Here is a 15,245-nt window from a genome sequence, read left to right as displayed (position 1 = left end):
GATGAACGTCCCTTAACAAACCTTTTAGGCTTGAATTGAAAATGTGGCTTTTGGTGCTCTAATTTATCTCTGGTGCTTCTAGGTTATTTAATACAACCTCCTTCTCTGTAGTTTACTTTTTTCCCCCCTTTTATCTTTAACACAGGTTACTCTGTATCACCTGCTGAAACTGTTCCAGTCTGATACCAATGTCATGCTTGGAAAGAAAACTGTGGTTTCGGAATTTTATGATGAGATGGTAAGAAATACGGAGTGATAATTGAAGATAAAACTGCTAAACTAGATACATATTTTGAGACCCTCCAGGAACACTTTATTTTACACATGGCTACGTCCTAGTTTCCTAGGGCCTAGGTTGGCCATTGTACATTATTTGTGTAGTTCTGGGATATTTGTGTTGGTTCAAATGTTCCCACATTGTGAAGTTGAAATTTGAGAGACCATTGCATCTTGGCTGGTTAGCAGAAAGCCTTGGCCCCCCATTTCATTTTTAGTCTATAACTAATGTAGTGTAGAAAAGCCCTTGTTTTAGTTACGCTGACTGTCAGTTAAGTTTCACACATTTTTTTTTCTTCTATTTGGCGTTTAATGCCGGGGTCATTTTAGTTATTTAGTGGTCTGTGGTGTTCTAGGTTTTCCATACAATATGAATCATGGTGTCACACAACATTTTTTTTTGTCTATGTGCCATAAGCAAGACCGTGCAGGAATCAGGCCATTGTCCATACTGGAGTCACTGTGAGTCCACTCTCCTGGAATACAAAAGGCATTAAAGGAAGCAAAACCCCCAGCTGCACTAACCCCTCTTCATACTTGCTCACTCCCATCCTGTTTGGAGGTTGTGTTATATAAGGAATATGGGCTATATCAAATTAGGATGAAGCTTTGATGCAGTTCTCTTACAGTCACATTGGTGACCTGCTGTGAGTCTGAAGCACACCAGTCATGCTCTGCAGGAGTCACTGGTGGACAGACGCTCAGCACCAGGGTCATCTGCTTATGTCCACACCAGTAGTCCATTCTTGCATAGCTGGCTCATCCCTTTCTCCTCAAGGCAGGACTCTCCAGGTATTTAAGCCCAGTAAACCGGACTTCCTCCTGATCAGACTTCAGTGACCTCCCCTTACCCTGTGAGAAGCTGGCTGTCAGACAATCACTAGCTCTGGTTGTGCAGTGTCCTCTCGGTACTCTGTGGCGTCCCCTCTCCTTAGTTTGAGAGAACTTGGAACTTCCACCTTTATGCTGAGTTGGCAGATACAGGATATGTATTTTCTGTCTACCTTATGGAACCCGTTTGGGTAAACTCTCCTTTCAATTGTCCTTTTTGCTGTTTTCCTGACTCAGCATTTGTAAAGAGTGATGCTCCTCCCAACAGGGCCATCTCCAGACTGGAGCGCCCACAGTAGAGGCACAACAAGGTGTGAACAGTTTGAACCCGACTAGCAACAGCCACACCTGAAAATGATCAGAAAGAATGACAAAAGTCTTGACCCACTTCTAAAGGACCGTTCACAATTTGACAACAGGAACTGCAGGACAACCCTTTATCCTTGCCATCCACCAAAAGGCAGTTTCAGGAAGACTAGTCAGTCTCCCTCTGCATCAAAAAGCCCTAATCAAATTTCTAATCAAACCTGTCTCCTCTTTTCCCACTTCAGTATCTAGGTTGTCAGCAGTCCACTTCCATTGGCTGAGAAAACAATCTCACCTCCATCTTGTGCACATGTACTGCTGGGGTATCCAAAACGGAGCTTGCAGGCCTGTGCCACTCTGGTTCACTCCGCCAATTAAATGGTGTGTAATACGGTTATCACATGCATACACCCACGCACTCAGGATCTCAGCACTACATTCTATGTTTTGTTGTACAAATGTATATTGCACATGGCTCATCGTTGAAAGGATATCCAGGAATGGCCAAGCGGTGGGGTGCCTGTTCTGCCTACGCTGGAACAGTAGAAGGAAAATTTTAAAAGAGCCAGATTTTTTTATCCATTTCCTGTTAGGATGCCTGATCCGAGGTGGTGCAGATGTGTAGAGGAAGACAGTTCCAATGCATGGCAGTAGATACACATCCACCACCTATTCTGGCACTATGAATCCTGTGTGAATAGTCTAAGGTCTGGGAAGTGGAGCGTAAGACTTGATGGGCTTTCTTCTGGAGGCATGCGGGGGCAGTAGCAAATAAAAAGCTCTATGGCAGTGGCACAGAAGTTTGAGTATGTCTCTTTTGCACTTCGAGAGCCAGTGGATTTATTTGAGGGGGAATGGGGTGGGGTGGGGAGGGGGGGGGGGGGAGTCTAGGGTGACCTGGAAGTTTTTAACATGGGGCAGGTGGCTGTGCACTGAATGGTTTGGAGCTTTTTCAAAGGATAGTTGGCAATATCACCATATAAAGCATAAGGAATGTTCAAACAGCAGGTAATGAGTGCTTAGATACTCATTTTATTACAGTCAAATGGGATCCGTTTAAAAATGTCATCTGCTGTCGCAGAACTTTATACAAGTGGGCTAGGAGAACTCCACTCTTGTGACACAGATAAAAAGGTGCGGTCACACTATATCTAAAAACATTGTAGGTTACCACTACCACACCACACTAAACACAGGAACAGAACATTAGTTCTCTGCCACTGTGGAGGTTATGCATAGTGTGTCCTTCCATTACTGGGCCTAGTCCAGGACTGAAGTTTTGTCAAAGGGCGGGCCTAGGCCTCAATATACAAGATACATTAGCTTAATACTGGGGCTGAAATCCAAATACTGGGATACAAGAAACTCAAACTTGATCTCTATGAGCAGGAACTGTAATCCAAGGAAGGGACATAGCCGTCTTAACAGGCCTCACCATTTTATCTGTTGACCCGTTCCCTGCCTCAGCTGCAGGCTCCTGCCCTTAGTGCGTGTTCCACAGAGACTCTTCCCTGGTTGCCCGCTCCATCAGGTGTTGTGGACAGATAGGATTCATCCATTGCTTCTGACCAGAAGCACCTGGATACTTAAGTCATCCCTGCTGTAGTCCGATTTGGCAGCAGGTGTTATCTCCATGCTCTCTGTGCTAATCGGATCATTCTCCTTCCTGGCTGCTCTCAGACTGACGTATAGGACGGGGGGCTGTCTATTTAGATTTATGTCCCTTTGCAGGGTCCCAACTTCTCCAGTGTCTCCCCTGCAATCAGTGGGCCGCTTTTGAGTCCTGAAGATAAAACTAAGGGAGCAACTAATTTGTATACCCAAGTTCTACACCTGTATTCCAGGAAACAAGCTCTTAGTTGGTTGGGCCTCCAGTCAGGTTGCATAGTTTCATATTTTCCTTGTAGATTTACAGAATGTGGACTTTATTTATGTTTCTGATTGGTGTAGGCATCCGATAGAGACTTCTAGTTGCAGATTCCTTATCTTAGAATTTCCCCTAGGTGTCTGACTGGATCCAGAGATTTTTCTTCAAGCAATACCCTTGCATGTTGTTAGGTGGCTTCGGTCGACTCCGCGGGCGTTGTAGTCGCCGTGATGATGTTGGGAGTAGTACATAGACGCCGCCTCAGTGATGTGACATCACTTCTTTTCTTTCCGCGCTGATCCAGAGAGAGCTACCCTAGACTTTCTATGATTGTTTCAACCTGTCTTATTTGTGGTGAAGTTTTGGTGCGTCGTATTGTCCCCAAAGACTGTAATCAAACCTTGCAAGGACTGTCACCACATGATGTCTGTGACGGATCCACACTGGGTCTGTTTGTGGTGCCCGGAGCGCGATCACGACCCGAAGTTGTGCTCCGAGTGCTGGGCCATGCACCTGAATATCTTGAGGGAGTGGTCCCTCAAGCATAGGGCAGCCCGACACTCGACTATGCATCGGTCCCGGTCTCACTTGAGAGGAAGGTCTCGAGACCATTTGCAGAGCCACCACAACCCGTCGTCCTCTAAGTCTTCGGGTCAAGGTAAGAAAAAGAAGTGGAAGAAATCTCACCATCCTTCAACTTCACCCCGTTGCTTGGCTGATGCGGCACGGGAGGAGCATCGATAATCTAGGCTTCTGTCCTGCGAGCCTCGTTTTGTGTCTGCTCCGCGCCTTCCTGAGTTTCCGGGAACCAGAGCGACCCTTGCCCAATTAAAGGAATTCTATGAGGCCATGCACCTCATTTTTGGGCAGTCTGACCCTCTACGGTGCCTTTAGGCCCAGGGGGTTCGGTTGGAGGGCCTTCAGGTTCGGTGGCTCTGGCCACCGAACTTACCCCCCCCAATCCCACCCCACCCCTCCATCTGTACAGACACCGGTCATACCATTTGAGACCTTCCCCGGGGCCAGTTTCACTGTCAACTCTCCCGACGTCGGTGGTGTCCACTATCGACGTCTACCCAATCCTGATCCCTGACGACTCGGAGTCAGAACAGCATCGGCCAACACCACCTCCTTTCATGGGGTCTATTCACCCCAGGTTAGATTCTGACCCTTATTCTTATGGGTATAAATACAGGTAAGGATTGGAGAATACCAGGATGATTCTAACATGGACTGGGCACAGGAGTTGGGTGAGTCCAGTGGTCTGGATACCTCTTCAGACGCTGGCATGCTGTCTCCTCCCACCGTGGCTACAGACTAGGGAGCTACTTATTCCATGGTGGTCAATAGGGTGGCAGAGGTCCTCAACCTTGAGCTGCCTACTGTTCGGGTCAGGTCTAATCTCCTGACAGAGGTGCTTCAACCAGGCGCTTCCACCTCTGAGCCTCTTATTCCATTCAATGAAGCCTTCACTGATGTCCTTTTGGGTACTTGGTCCAGACCCAACACAAGGGCTCCTGTGAACAGGACAATTGCACGCCGCCATCAGCCTGTCCCAAACGACCCTAAATTCCTGTCTAACACCCCACGCCTGAGAGCCTTGTTAATTGGGCATGCTCATCCTCTGGGGCAATCCCTTCTGCACCTCCGGATAGGGAATCAAAAAGATTGGACCAATTTGGAAAGAGGATGTTTTTCTTCCTCCAGTCTAGCACTGCAGTCAGTGAACACCGCATACCTTTTGGGCCGTTATACTCACACTTTGGGATACGGTCGCGCAAGTCTAGCTGCAGATACTGGAGGAGGCCCGTTCTATTGTCTCCCAAGCTGTTCATCATGGGAGATATGCAGCAAAGTTCACTATCCGATGTGGGCTGGACACGACTGACTCTTTGTAGTTGTGACGACGGTGGCCTTCAGGCACCATGCCTGGTTGAGAACATCTGGTTTCTCAGGGGATGTCCAGTAGACCCTTATGGATATGCCCTTTGATGGCAGCTGTCTCTTTGGAGACAAGGTGGACTCGGAGATTGAGCGGTTCAAGGACTCCCAGGCTGCGGCTCAGTCCATCGACCTTTCGACTGCCCCACGTCTCCAACAGCCTGCCTTTTGCTCCCTGTGAAGTTACTTTCCCAGCCATCGTACCACACATGGGGTTCCGCACATTTGTGGCTGGGGATTCAGAATCCCACGTGCAAGTGGTACAGGGAACCAGAGGTCTGCCCATTCTACCCCTGCCCCTGTTGCAGCCTCCAATTCCTCCTAGTCCGTCACCCCACTCCGGACCAGTTGGCGGCAGGAATCACCATTACCTGCACCACTGAGAATCCATCACTACGGACTGGTGGGTTTTGCCAATCGTTAGGAGAAGCTACTCCCTCCCCTTTGAGACTGTCCCACCAGCCATGCCTCCAGCTTGCAGCCGTGTACCAGAGGATCATTTGGCACTTCTCTGCCAGGAAGTTGCAGCTGTCTTGGCCAAAGGAGCCATAGAGAGGGTCTCTGCGCCAGAAGTAGGTTGTGGTTGTTATTCCCGTTACTTTCTGGTGCCCAAAAAAGACAAGGGCTTACGTCCTATCCTAGACCTTCAGGCTCTCAATCTCTTCCTCAAGAATGAGAATTTCAAAATGCTCACCCTGGTTCAGGTCCTGTCTGCCTTGGACCCAGGAGACTGGATGGTAGCATTCGACTTGCAGGATGCTTATTTCCATATCCCCGACTTGCCTGCCCATAGACGTTACTTACGATTTGTGATAGGTCCCAAACACTTTCTATTTACTGTGCTTCCCCTCGGCCTTACCAGCGCCCCACAAAAGTGATGGCGGTGGTTGCAGCTCATCTGCGCGGGTTAGGGTTTTCAAACTTCACCTATTCGACGACTGGCTGTTGAAGGCAGACTCGCACCAGAAAGTCATCTCCTATCTTCAGACTACGGCAAACCTCCTGCACTATAAACGTGCCTAAGTCACACCTGACTGCCTCTCAGATGCTCCCTTTCATCGGAGCTGTTCTAGACACAATGCTATTTCGGGCCCATCCTCTCAAAAAGCGAGTCCAGGCTATGATTCTGATCTTTCAGCCTCTATCTAGGGTTTCAGTGAGAATGACTCTGTAGCTGCTGGTCCTCGTTGGCCTCCTGTATCCTGCTAGTGACACGTGCCAGATGGCAAATGTGGGCTCTGCAGTGGGACTTGAAGTTCCAGTGGGCGCAGCATCAGGGAAATCTCTCTGACATGGTCCGGATCTCTGAGGGGACTGCGAAAGACCTCTCCTTTCCCCCACCCATATCTATCCATAGTGACGGACGGGTCTCTTCTGGGTTGGGGTGGCCACATGGGAGAGGCAGAGATCAGAGACTTCTGGTCTCAGTCAAAGTCTCGACTCCATATAAGTCTTTTGGAGCTTCAGGTGATCAGGCTTTCATTGAAAGCATTTCTTCCCTCTCAAAGGGAAAGTGGTGCAAGTGTTCACGGACAACACTACCGCCATGTGATACTGCAACAAACAGGGCAGAGTAAGGTCCTGGACCCTTTGTCAGGAGGCACTGTGCCTCTGGACATGGCTGATGCATCAGGACGTCACCCTGGTGGTTCAACATCTGGCGGGCTCTCTGAACGCCAGAGCAGACTAATCCGAAGGTGGCACAAGGTCTCTTTCAGCAGTGGGGTGAGCCTTGGTTAGATCTGTTTGCCTCCACAGAGAACGTGCAATCTCAGCTGTTTTGCGTGTTGGAGTTTCCAAGGCGGCACTCACTCGGCAGCTCTTTTCGTCTCGAGTGGACTTCCGGCCTCCTTTACCTCTTCCCACCTATACGACTTCTCTCCAGAGTTCTCAAGAAAATCAAGAACGATCAGGCACAAGTAATCTTGGTGGCTCCGGACTGGGCACAGAGAGTATGGTATCCAGAGCTACTCAACTTGGCCACCGATCCTCCACTCAGACTGCCCATTCGGGAGGATCTTGTGTCACAGCATCAAGGGACTGTTCTCCACCTGAACCTGTCTAATCTCCGCCTTCATGCGTGGATATTTAGCGGCGGCAGTTGATGGCTTTTGACCTTCCACCTGATGTCTGGCAGCCAGGCGTCCCTTCACCAAAATGGTATACGTCTTTCGTTGCCATAAATTTGTGGCATGGTGTACCAATAGATCTGTTGATCCCCTCTCTGCTCCTCCTTCTGAGGTCTTGGTTCGCAGCCCACCTCCGAGGATAGCATTGCTTGGGTATCTATTTTAAGGAAAGGAATCTGCGACTAGAAGTCTCTATCAGATGTACAAGTTACTTACCTTCGAGAACAATACATCTTGTAGAGACATATTCTAGTCGCAGATTCCTTACTGTTTTGCTTCACTAATTACTGAGCTGAAATACACACACACACACTGAAAAGAATCTCTGGAATGCAACTCGTAGTCTAGGAAATATATTTAATAAATCACTCTGAGGCTCATAAAGGCAGGTCAGTACAACTGAAAGTGCACTTCAAAAATGTGCGCAACACTAAAATTAAAACGTGAAGAATCTTCAGTCTATAAACAGCAAATATATACATGCAAAGATATAGATACCTATATATTTTTTAATATATATATTCATACACAATGCAAAGCAAATAATAATTCATCACCATGGTGCACAGTTGCTCCTTCGTCTTTCTCTCAGTAGCTTCAAGCCATAGACTCCAGATCGGCTGTCGGGAGAAAAAGAGAGATCTACCATCACGGGATGTCAGGCATTGACGTCTCAACCCTGACTAAATTCTCTGAATCTCCCCACCATCAATTCTGGGTCTTTTATATACCTTAAACAAGCCAGAGGAGATTTCTAGAAAACCCCTTCTCGCTTTGCAGTTAGTTATTCAAAAATGCTGGCTACATCAGGTCAGTTTTGAAAGGAACTCTTTGGAATTGGCCAAGATACCAAGGTGCCTTATTTAAAAACAAAACCGTTCCCTGCCATACCATAAACATCATCCTAGTACATTCCTAACAGCCTAAGCCCTTGGTACGAAAGAACATGCAGAATAAATAAGTGAGCAAAAAGCACATTGCATAACATGTTCATTGAAAAATACTTGCAGCTTTTAACGTGGCGGCGGCTCATGCTAAAATAGTCAGTAGGAGACCATGAATCTGCTGGTCAACAATGTGACAGTGTGCTGCTATGCTAAGTGCAAAGTGGAGTCAGTGGTCAAAACACAAATATCATTACACTTACCGACCCACCCATCCTCCCCACTTACGAACTGATATCTAGGGTCAGGGCTTCCCCATTCAGGGTCATTGCTCTGGCGCACCAATTCCTTTGGGGCTCTGCACTTTGGCGTGGAAAGTCGTGAAAAGGAACTAATGTCACTGCGCTGAGGCGGCGTCTATGTACTACTCCCGACGTCATCACGGTGACTCCAACACCCATGGAGGTGACTGACGCCACCTAACGATGCACAAGGGTATTGCTTGAAGAAAAATCTCTGGATCCAGTCTGACGCCTGGGGGAAATTCTAAGGTAAGAAATCTGCAACTAGCATATGTCTCTACCAGATATATCATTACCGAAGTTAAGTAACTTGTACATTAGCCCATTAGGCTTTATGTATGGTGTGTAAGTGTAAATGTAACCCTTTTGTTCTTCACATAGCCAGAGTAATGATTTTAATGTTTGCATGGTGCGTAGTTCTGCAGGGTCTTTTATTTTATTTTTGAAACAAGGAAAACTGTTCAGTTCAAAAGATGCAAAATAAATCTAAATTAGCTAAAGAATATAAAGTAAAGGAGTATTAACAGTAGAAACTGATCCAGGGACTTATTGAACATAGTTAGTAAAAATCATGATACATCATGTAAGGGTGATTGTCCCAAAAACGTTATGTCACAGTGAGAAAGGCAAAAACCTTGTGAGGTGCACAGAGTGGGCTATAAATGGTTAGTAAATGGAGTACATGCAGCGCGAAGACTCCATGTAGATTGGGTGGCCAGTACCATAGGACTAAATACATTAAGAGAGAACATGCGCAGAGTGACACTGAAAGTAGGCGACTACATAAAGTCATAGATAGGTTGATATGAAAGTGGACGATGGAGGGCAAATAACTTGCTTTAATTTTGAATAGTTTCTAAAGGAACAGTGACATATTTGCTGAGACTGACCTAAGTAGAGGAACAGAAATTAAAAAGATGTTAAGCTGAAGTTTGAATGCATGTGGAGAACAGAAAAAACAATAATTGGATCTCGCAAATATTGCTTATTTCATAGCAGTAATTGGAGCTAAAGCTCACTGTTAGACCTGACAGCCTTAGGGTGGTCACCTCTTATTTTTTGCCTGCGTCCCCCCACTTTTTAGATACTGTTTTTGCTGGTTTTAAGACTCTGCGCACTTTACCACTATTAACCAGTGCTAACGTGCATATGCTCTCAACCTTTAAACATGGTAACATTGGATCATACCCAGTTGGATCATTTATTTACTTATAAGTCCCTAGTAGAGTGCACTATATGTGCCCAGGGCCTGTAAATTAAATGCTACTAGTGGGCCTGCAGCACTGTTTGTGCCACCCACATAAGTAGCTCCTTAACCTTGTCTCGGGCCTGCCATTGCAAGGCCTGTGTGTGCAGTTTCACTGCCAATTCGACTTGGGATTTAGAAGTACTTGCCAAGCCTACAACTCCCCTTTTTCTACATATGTCACCTCTAACGTATGCCCTAGGTAACCCGTAGGGCAAGGTGCTGTGTAGGCAAAAGGCAGGACATGTACATGTGTAGTTTACATGTCCTGGTAGTGCAAAACTCCTAAATTCGTTTTTACACTGTGGTGAGGCCTGCTAATATTGGGGCTGCCCTCATACATTGTTTGAGTGGTAGCTGCTGATCTGAAAGGAGTAAAAAGGTCACATTTAGTATGGCCAGAATGGTGATACAAAATCCTGCGACTGTTGAAGTTGGATTTAATATTACTATTTTAGAAATGCCACTTTTCGAAAGTGACAATTTCTCTGCACTTAAATCCTTCTGTGCCTTACAATCCACGTCTGGCTGGGTTTAGTTGACAGCTCCCTTTTGCATTCACTCAGACACACCTCAAACACAGGATACTCAGCCTCACTTGAATATATCTGCATTTTGAATGGGCCTTCCTGGGCTGGGAGGGTGGAGGACCTGACACTTGCATGTCAAAGGACAGTAGCCTACCCTCACACAAAGGACCGCCACACCCCGTATTGGGACTCTGGCAGACAGGATTGAACTGAAAGGGGACCTTGTGAACTTCTAAGCCATTCTTTGAAGTCTCCACCACTTCAAAGGCACATTTGGGTATTTAAACAGGGCCTCTACCCCCAACAACTCAGACACTTCCCGGAGAAGAAAACCTGAACCAGAACCTGCATCCTGCCAAGAAGACCTGCCTGGCTGCCCAAAGGACTCACCTGTCTGCTTTCTGTGAAAGACTGCTCTCTGGCTGTGGTGAAGAAGTGCTCTCTGGCTGTAGTGAAGAAGTGCTCTCCAAGGGCTTGGATAGAGCTTGCCTCCTGTTCCCTTAAGTCTCAGGACCAAAAAGACTTCATCTCTACAAGAAGGGCTCCTTGTGCGGCAAAATTTGACGCACAGCCTGCCAGAAACGACACACAGCCTGCACCGCAGTGAAAAAATCACCGAACCAGAACAACACAGCCTGACTTCGCATCAAGAAGATCGACGCAACGCCAGCATAGCGACCGGAAATTTGACGCACAGCCGAGCTGGAACGACACAGCCCGACTTTCAGGGGGGAATTGACGCAGCGCCTGCCGTGCGGTAGAAAATTTTACGCACCACCCACCAAATCAACGCAGCTCCTGTGACTTCGTCCTGCCAGCACAGGAAATCCACGCATCGTCCCTGGGGCGATCGGAAACCCCGCAACCCAAAGAGGATCCACTACCAAGCGCCGGAAATCGATGCACAGCCGTCCCTGCATGAAAACTAAACGACGCATCGCTGTGTGCGGCCTGAGAAATCAACGCACACCCCTTTATTTCAACGCATCGCCTCCTCTGCGTTTCTTTGCGGAGATTTTGCATGCAAACCAGGTACTTTATATCACTTTTACAGTGATATCTCAACATATACTTATTGCATTTTAATCGTTTTGACCTGCATCTTATCAGATAAATATTATATATTTTTCTAAACATTGTGTGATGTATTTATGTGGTGCTATACTGTGTTATTGTATGATTTATTGCACAAATACTGTACACATTGCCTTCTAAGTTAAGCCTGACTGCTCAGTGCCAAGCTATCAGAGGGTGGGCACACGCTAATTTGGATTGTGTGCGACTTACCCTGAATAGAGTGAGAGTCCTTGCTTGGACAGGGAGTAACCTGACTGCCAACCAAAGACCCCATTTCTAACACTCACTTTACCACTGAAGAAGAAGAAAGAGGATTGAAATAGGTGATTGGGCAAAACTTGGGGAAGATGGGAGGAATAGAATCTGCATCTTGAACAGAAGTTTGAATGTAAGAAATTATTTCCCATCCAGGCAGTTACTTAAGGGGTGTGGGTATCGAAACAAGCTGAGAAAGAAACTGTGGAAAAGTGTCAATCTAAGTCCAAGAATGAACAGAAAAGAGGTGTAGTGTATCGAGAAAACTAAGTGGCCCAAAATTTGCCACTGGGATTTGTGATATAAAAAGGGGAACTATAGAGTAAAGGGCCCCCTCTTAGGAAAGCAAAAGAGTAGTCTGAAAGATGTTACTGAAGTCATTTCAACAGACTACTCAATAAAAACTTGGGAGTGGAAGAAAGTTTGACAAGTGTTTTTTGTGTAAAGAGAATATTGTTTATAGTCCAAGTAAGTTTGCACCTACAAAGGGGCATTTCTGAATTTTCTGGGGGTGATTTAAGACTGGGGTTTACCATTTCTTTAGCATGGATAAATAAAATTGTTTAGATCATGTAGGAAAGTAGCCTCTTTGTAGCTTGGTTACCCACATTTTCTGCGTGTTGCTAGTGTGTTTGATTGTGTTCACTGGGATCCTGCTAACCAGGACCCCAGTGATTATGCTCTCTCCTTGTAAACTTGGTTGCTGGAACCTTTTTCACCCCACAATTGCCATACTGGCCCCCTCCATGTAAGTCCCTAGTATATGGTACCTAGGTACTGAGGGCACTTGGGTTCAAGGGGATCCCCGTGGGCTGCATCAGTTATTCTGACACCCATAGGGAGCCCATGCAAAGGGTTCTGCAGGTCTGCCATTGCAGTCTGCGTAATACGGGTGCATGCACCTGTTTCTACTACAGGTCACTGCGCTAGGTCACTAAGTCACCCCATGGTAGGCCCTTTCAGCAAAGAGGCCAGGGTGGAGGTACCTGTGTGTGAGGGCACCCCTGCACTAGCAGAGATGCCCCCACAAACTCCAGATCCATTTTCCTGGACTTTGAGAATGTGGGGGATGCCGTTTTACGCATGTACTGGTTATAGGGCACTACCTATGTCCAGCTACATAATGGTAACTCCACACCTGGCCATGTTTGGTATCAAACATGTCGGAATCATACCCCAATACTGTTGCAAGTATTTGAAGTATGATTCCATGCACTCTTGGGGCTCCGTAGAGGACCCCCAGCATTGCTACCACCAGTCTTACAGGGCTTTCCACCCCTCAGACAGTTTTCTGCCTTCCTGCTGCTTGATCTGATCAAGCCGAGGAAGGCATAACAAAGGATTTCCTTTGGGAGAGGGAGGTCGCACCCTCTCCCTTTAAAATTAGGTGTGATTCGGCTTGCAAGACTCCAGCAGGGTTCCTCTGCAACCTCCACTTCGACTTCTGGGCACGGGAACTGCGACTGGACCCTCCAGGAACCGACAGCACTGCAAACAGCGAAGAAGACTCTTCTGCAACTTTGTTTCCACAACTCCTGCCAGCTTTGCAACATTTCCCCGGCCGTGCATTCTCAGAAGACAGCACAAGAAGAAAAACGAATCTCCCTTGGAGTGAAGGAGTCCCTCCCCTGCAACCGCAGGCACAGCAAGAGACGACCAGCTGCGTGAATCTCCCCTCATTTTGAGCTGTGTGGATCCTTCATCACAGGTGTGGTCCGGAGTAGTCCTCTTGGTCCTCTCTGCCAGCTGTCCAACTTTGGTGATGGTAAGCCCTTGCCTTCCCATGCAGGACAGTACCCCTGTGCACCGCATCTCTTGCAGCTGCCAAGGCTTGTTTGCATCTCCTCCAAGGACTCTTCAGGCGACGTGTAGCTCCAGCCCTCAGCACTCCTTCCTGCAAAGCACAGCCTCCTGCATGGTTCTCCGGTGGCGTGGGATCCACTTTTGTAGTGCTGCGTGGGCTTCTTCTACGACTCCTTTGTCTCTGTCCTGTGGGACTCCTGCAGGTGCTGCCTTTGCTCCTGCGGAATCTCTGCGACACGGAGGGTCCCCTGTGCCCCCACTCCTGCTAGTGTATATTTTTAGTGTATTACTTACCTCCTATTGGAGGGTTGCCCCTCTAGTATTTTGCGTTAGTGTTCCAAAAATAAAGTACCTTTATTTTTGTACAACTGAGTGTTGTGTGACTGCAGTGGTATTGCATGAGCTTTGCATGTCTCCTAGATAAGCCTTGGCTCTTCGCCCACAGCTACCTCTTGAGAGCCTGGCTTCTAGATACTGCATACACTTCACTAAGAGGGGATACCTAGAATGAGATGTAAGTACCTTGGGCACCCACCACACACCAGGCCAGCATCCTACAGATGATATAAAGCGGATACAGTGCAATCAATGGTTTCTGGAAATTATATGCAGTGTTTTTTTTTTTTTATAGTAATTTGCATTCATCAATTTAATTAGTTTTTCTAGTGTAATAGTGTGTTAAATTGTAACAATTCTAGATCTAAATAGATAAATTGTGTTTAATTACAAAGTGATTTTTCGTTCCATAGATTTTCCAGAACCCCACAGCCATGATGCAGCAGCTATTGACAACATCTCGCCAGTTAACGCTCGGAGCATACAAGCATGAAACTGAATGTAAGTGTTGGTAAAATGCATACAGTTACAGAAATCTTTGTGTTATTGAGTTTTGTTGTTCTGTTTCATATACATTTCAAGGAAAGATTACATCTTAGTAAATTAAAACTCACAAACTGTATATCCTTATCCCTCATTCCATGCATGTCATTATATAGGAGTATGCTAGGATTTAAGGTGTCCTTTCAAATTTCATATAACCAATAGAAGTCATAACCTGCTGTCTCCATGTCTTAGCTTCCCTTTCGGTGGAGCCTGTTGCGGTCAACTCTTTTTCCTGTTGGTGAATGATGACTCTCAGTTGTATTTATTTTCTTGAGTAAAAAAATAATTATTATTATTATTTGTATTATTAATAATGCCTACCCCTTCCCCTGGCAAGCCATATATACTGCACCTGGGCCTCAATTAAGGCCTCATTTGCAAAAGATAAATTTCCACAGCTGCCCCATAAATAGTATGTCACATGCTCAGGAAACTTTGATCCATTTAGTTACTATCATTATTCTATCTTTATTCCATTGCAGTAGTCTAGGCACTCGTTTCTCTACCTTGGAAACCACAACAATATTTCATGAAATGGATCCCTACATTTGTAACCCCTGGGGCACTCCTAGTAGGCACTGAGCTCTCACTACTTTTGTCACCACTGAAAACTTTCCAAAGTCTGAGACTACCTTGACTGGCCTCGCCCTGGACTGTGCCTTTCCAGACACTGATTGCTGAAACAGGGATAGGACCTGTTTTGGGTTGGGTGGTGAGAATTTGGACCAAGGACCCTTTGGAATTTTGTGCTGGAAATTCGCCACCACAGCCTGTTGAAGGCACCGCAGGTACAACACACCTCGCACCGAGCGTGACGCACCTCTCCTAACGTGCTAGCTCCACGTTGGTTCTCACCTTCAGGGTGGGTGGTCGGGCCGGTAAGTGCATGCCATTGGGACTAACCTGATGTTTCAGA

The 15,245-nt window shown here is 46.7% G+C and overlaps 1 protein-coding gene across 1 annotated transcript in view; it reads left to right on the top strand.

The window, feature by feature from the left end:
* YEATS4 (YEATS domain containing 4) overlaps positions 1-15,245 on the top strand; it is a 96,598-nt gene that overhangs the window by 48,102 nt on the left and 33,251 nt on the right. The window contains exons 5-6 of the mRNA XM_069229610.1: positions 146-238; positions 14,197-14,284. Coding sequence (XP_069085711.1) covers positions 146-238; positions 14,197-14,284 — 181 coding nt within the window. The remainder of the gene's footprint in view (positions 1-145; positions 239-14,196; positions 14,285-15,245) is intronic.

The sequence above is a fragment of the Pleurodeles waltl genome, chromosome 4_1, assembly GCF_031143425.1.
Source record: "Pleurodeles waltl isolate 20211129_DDA chromosome 4_1, aPleWal1.hap1.20221129, whole genome shotgun sequence".
Classification (NCBI taxonomy): Eukaryota; Metazoa; Chordata; class Amphibia; order Caudata; family Salamandridae; genus Pleurodeles; species Pleurodeles waltl.
Note: the sequence above shows the minus strand (reverse complement) of the source record. Positions and strands in the feature narration are given on the sequence as shown.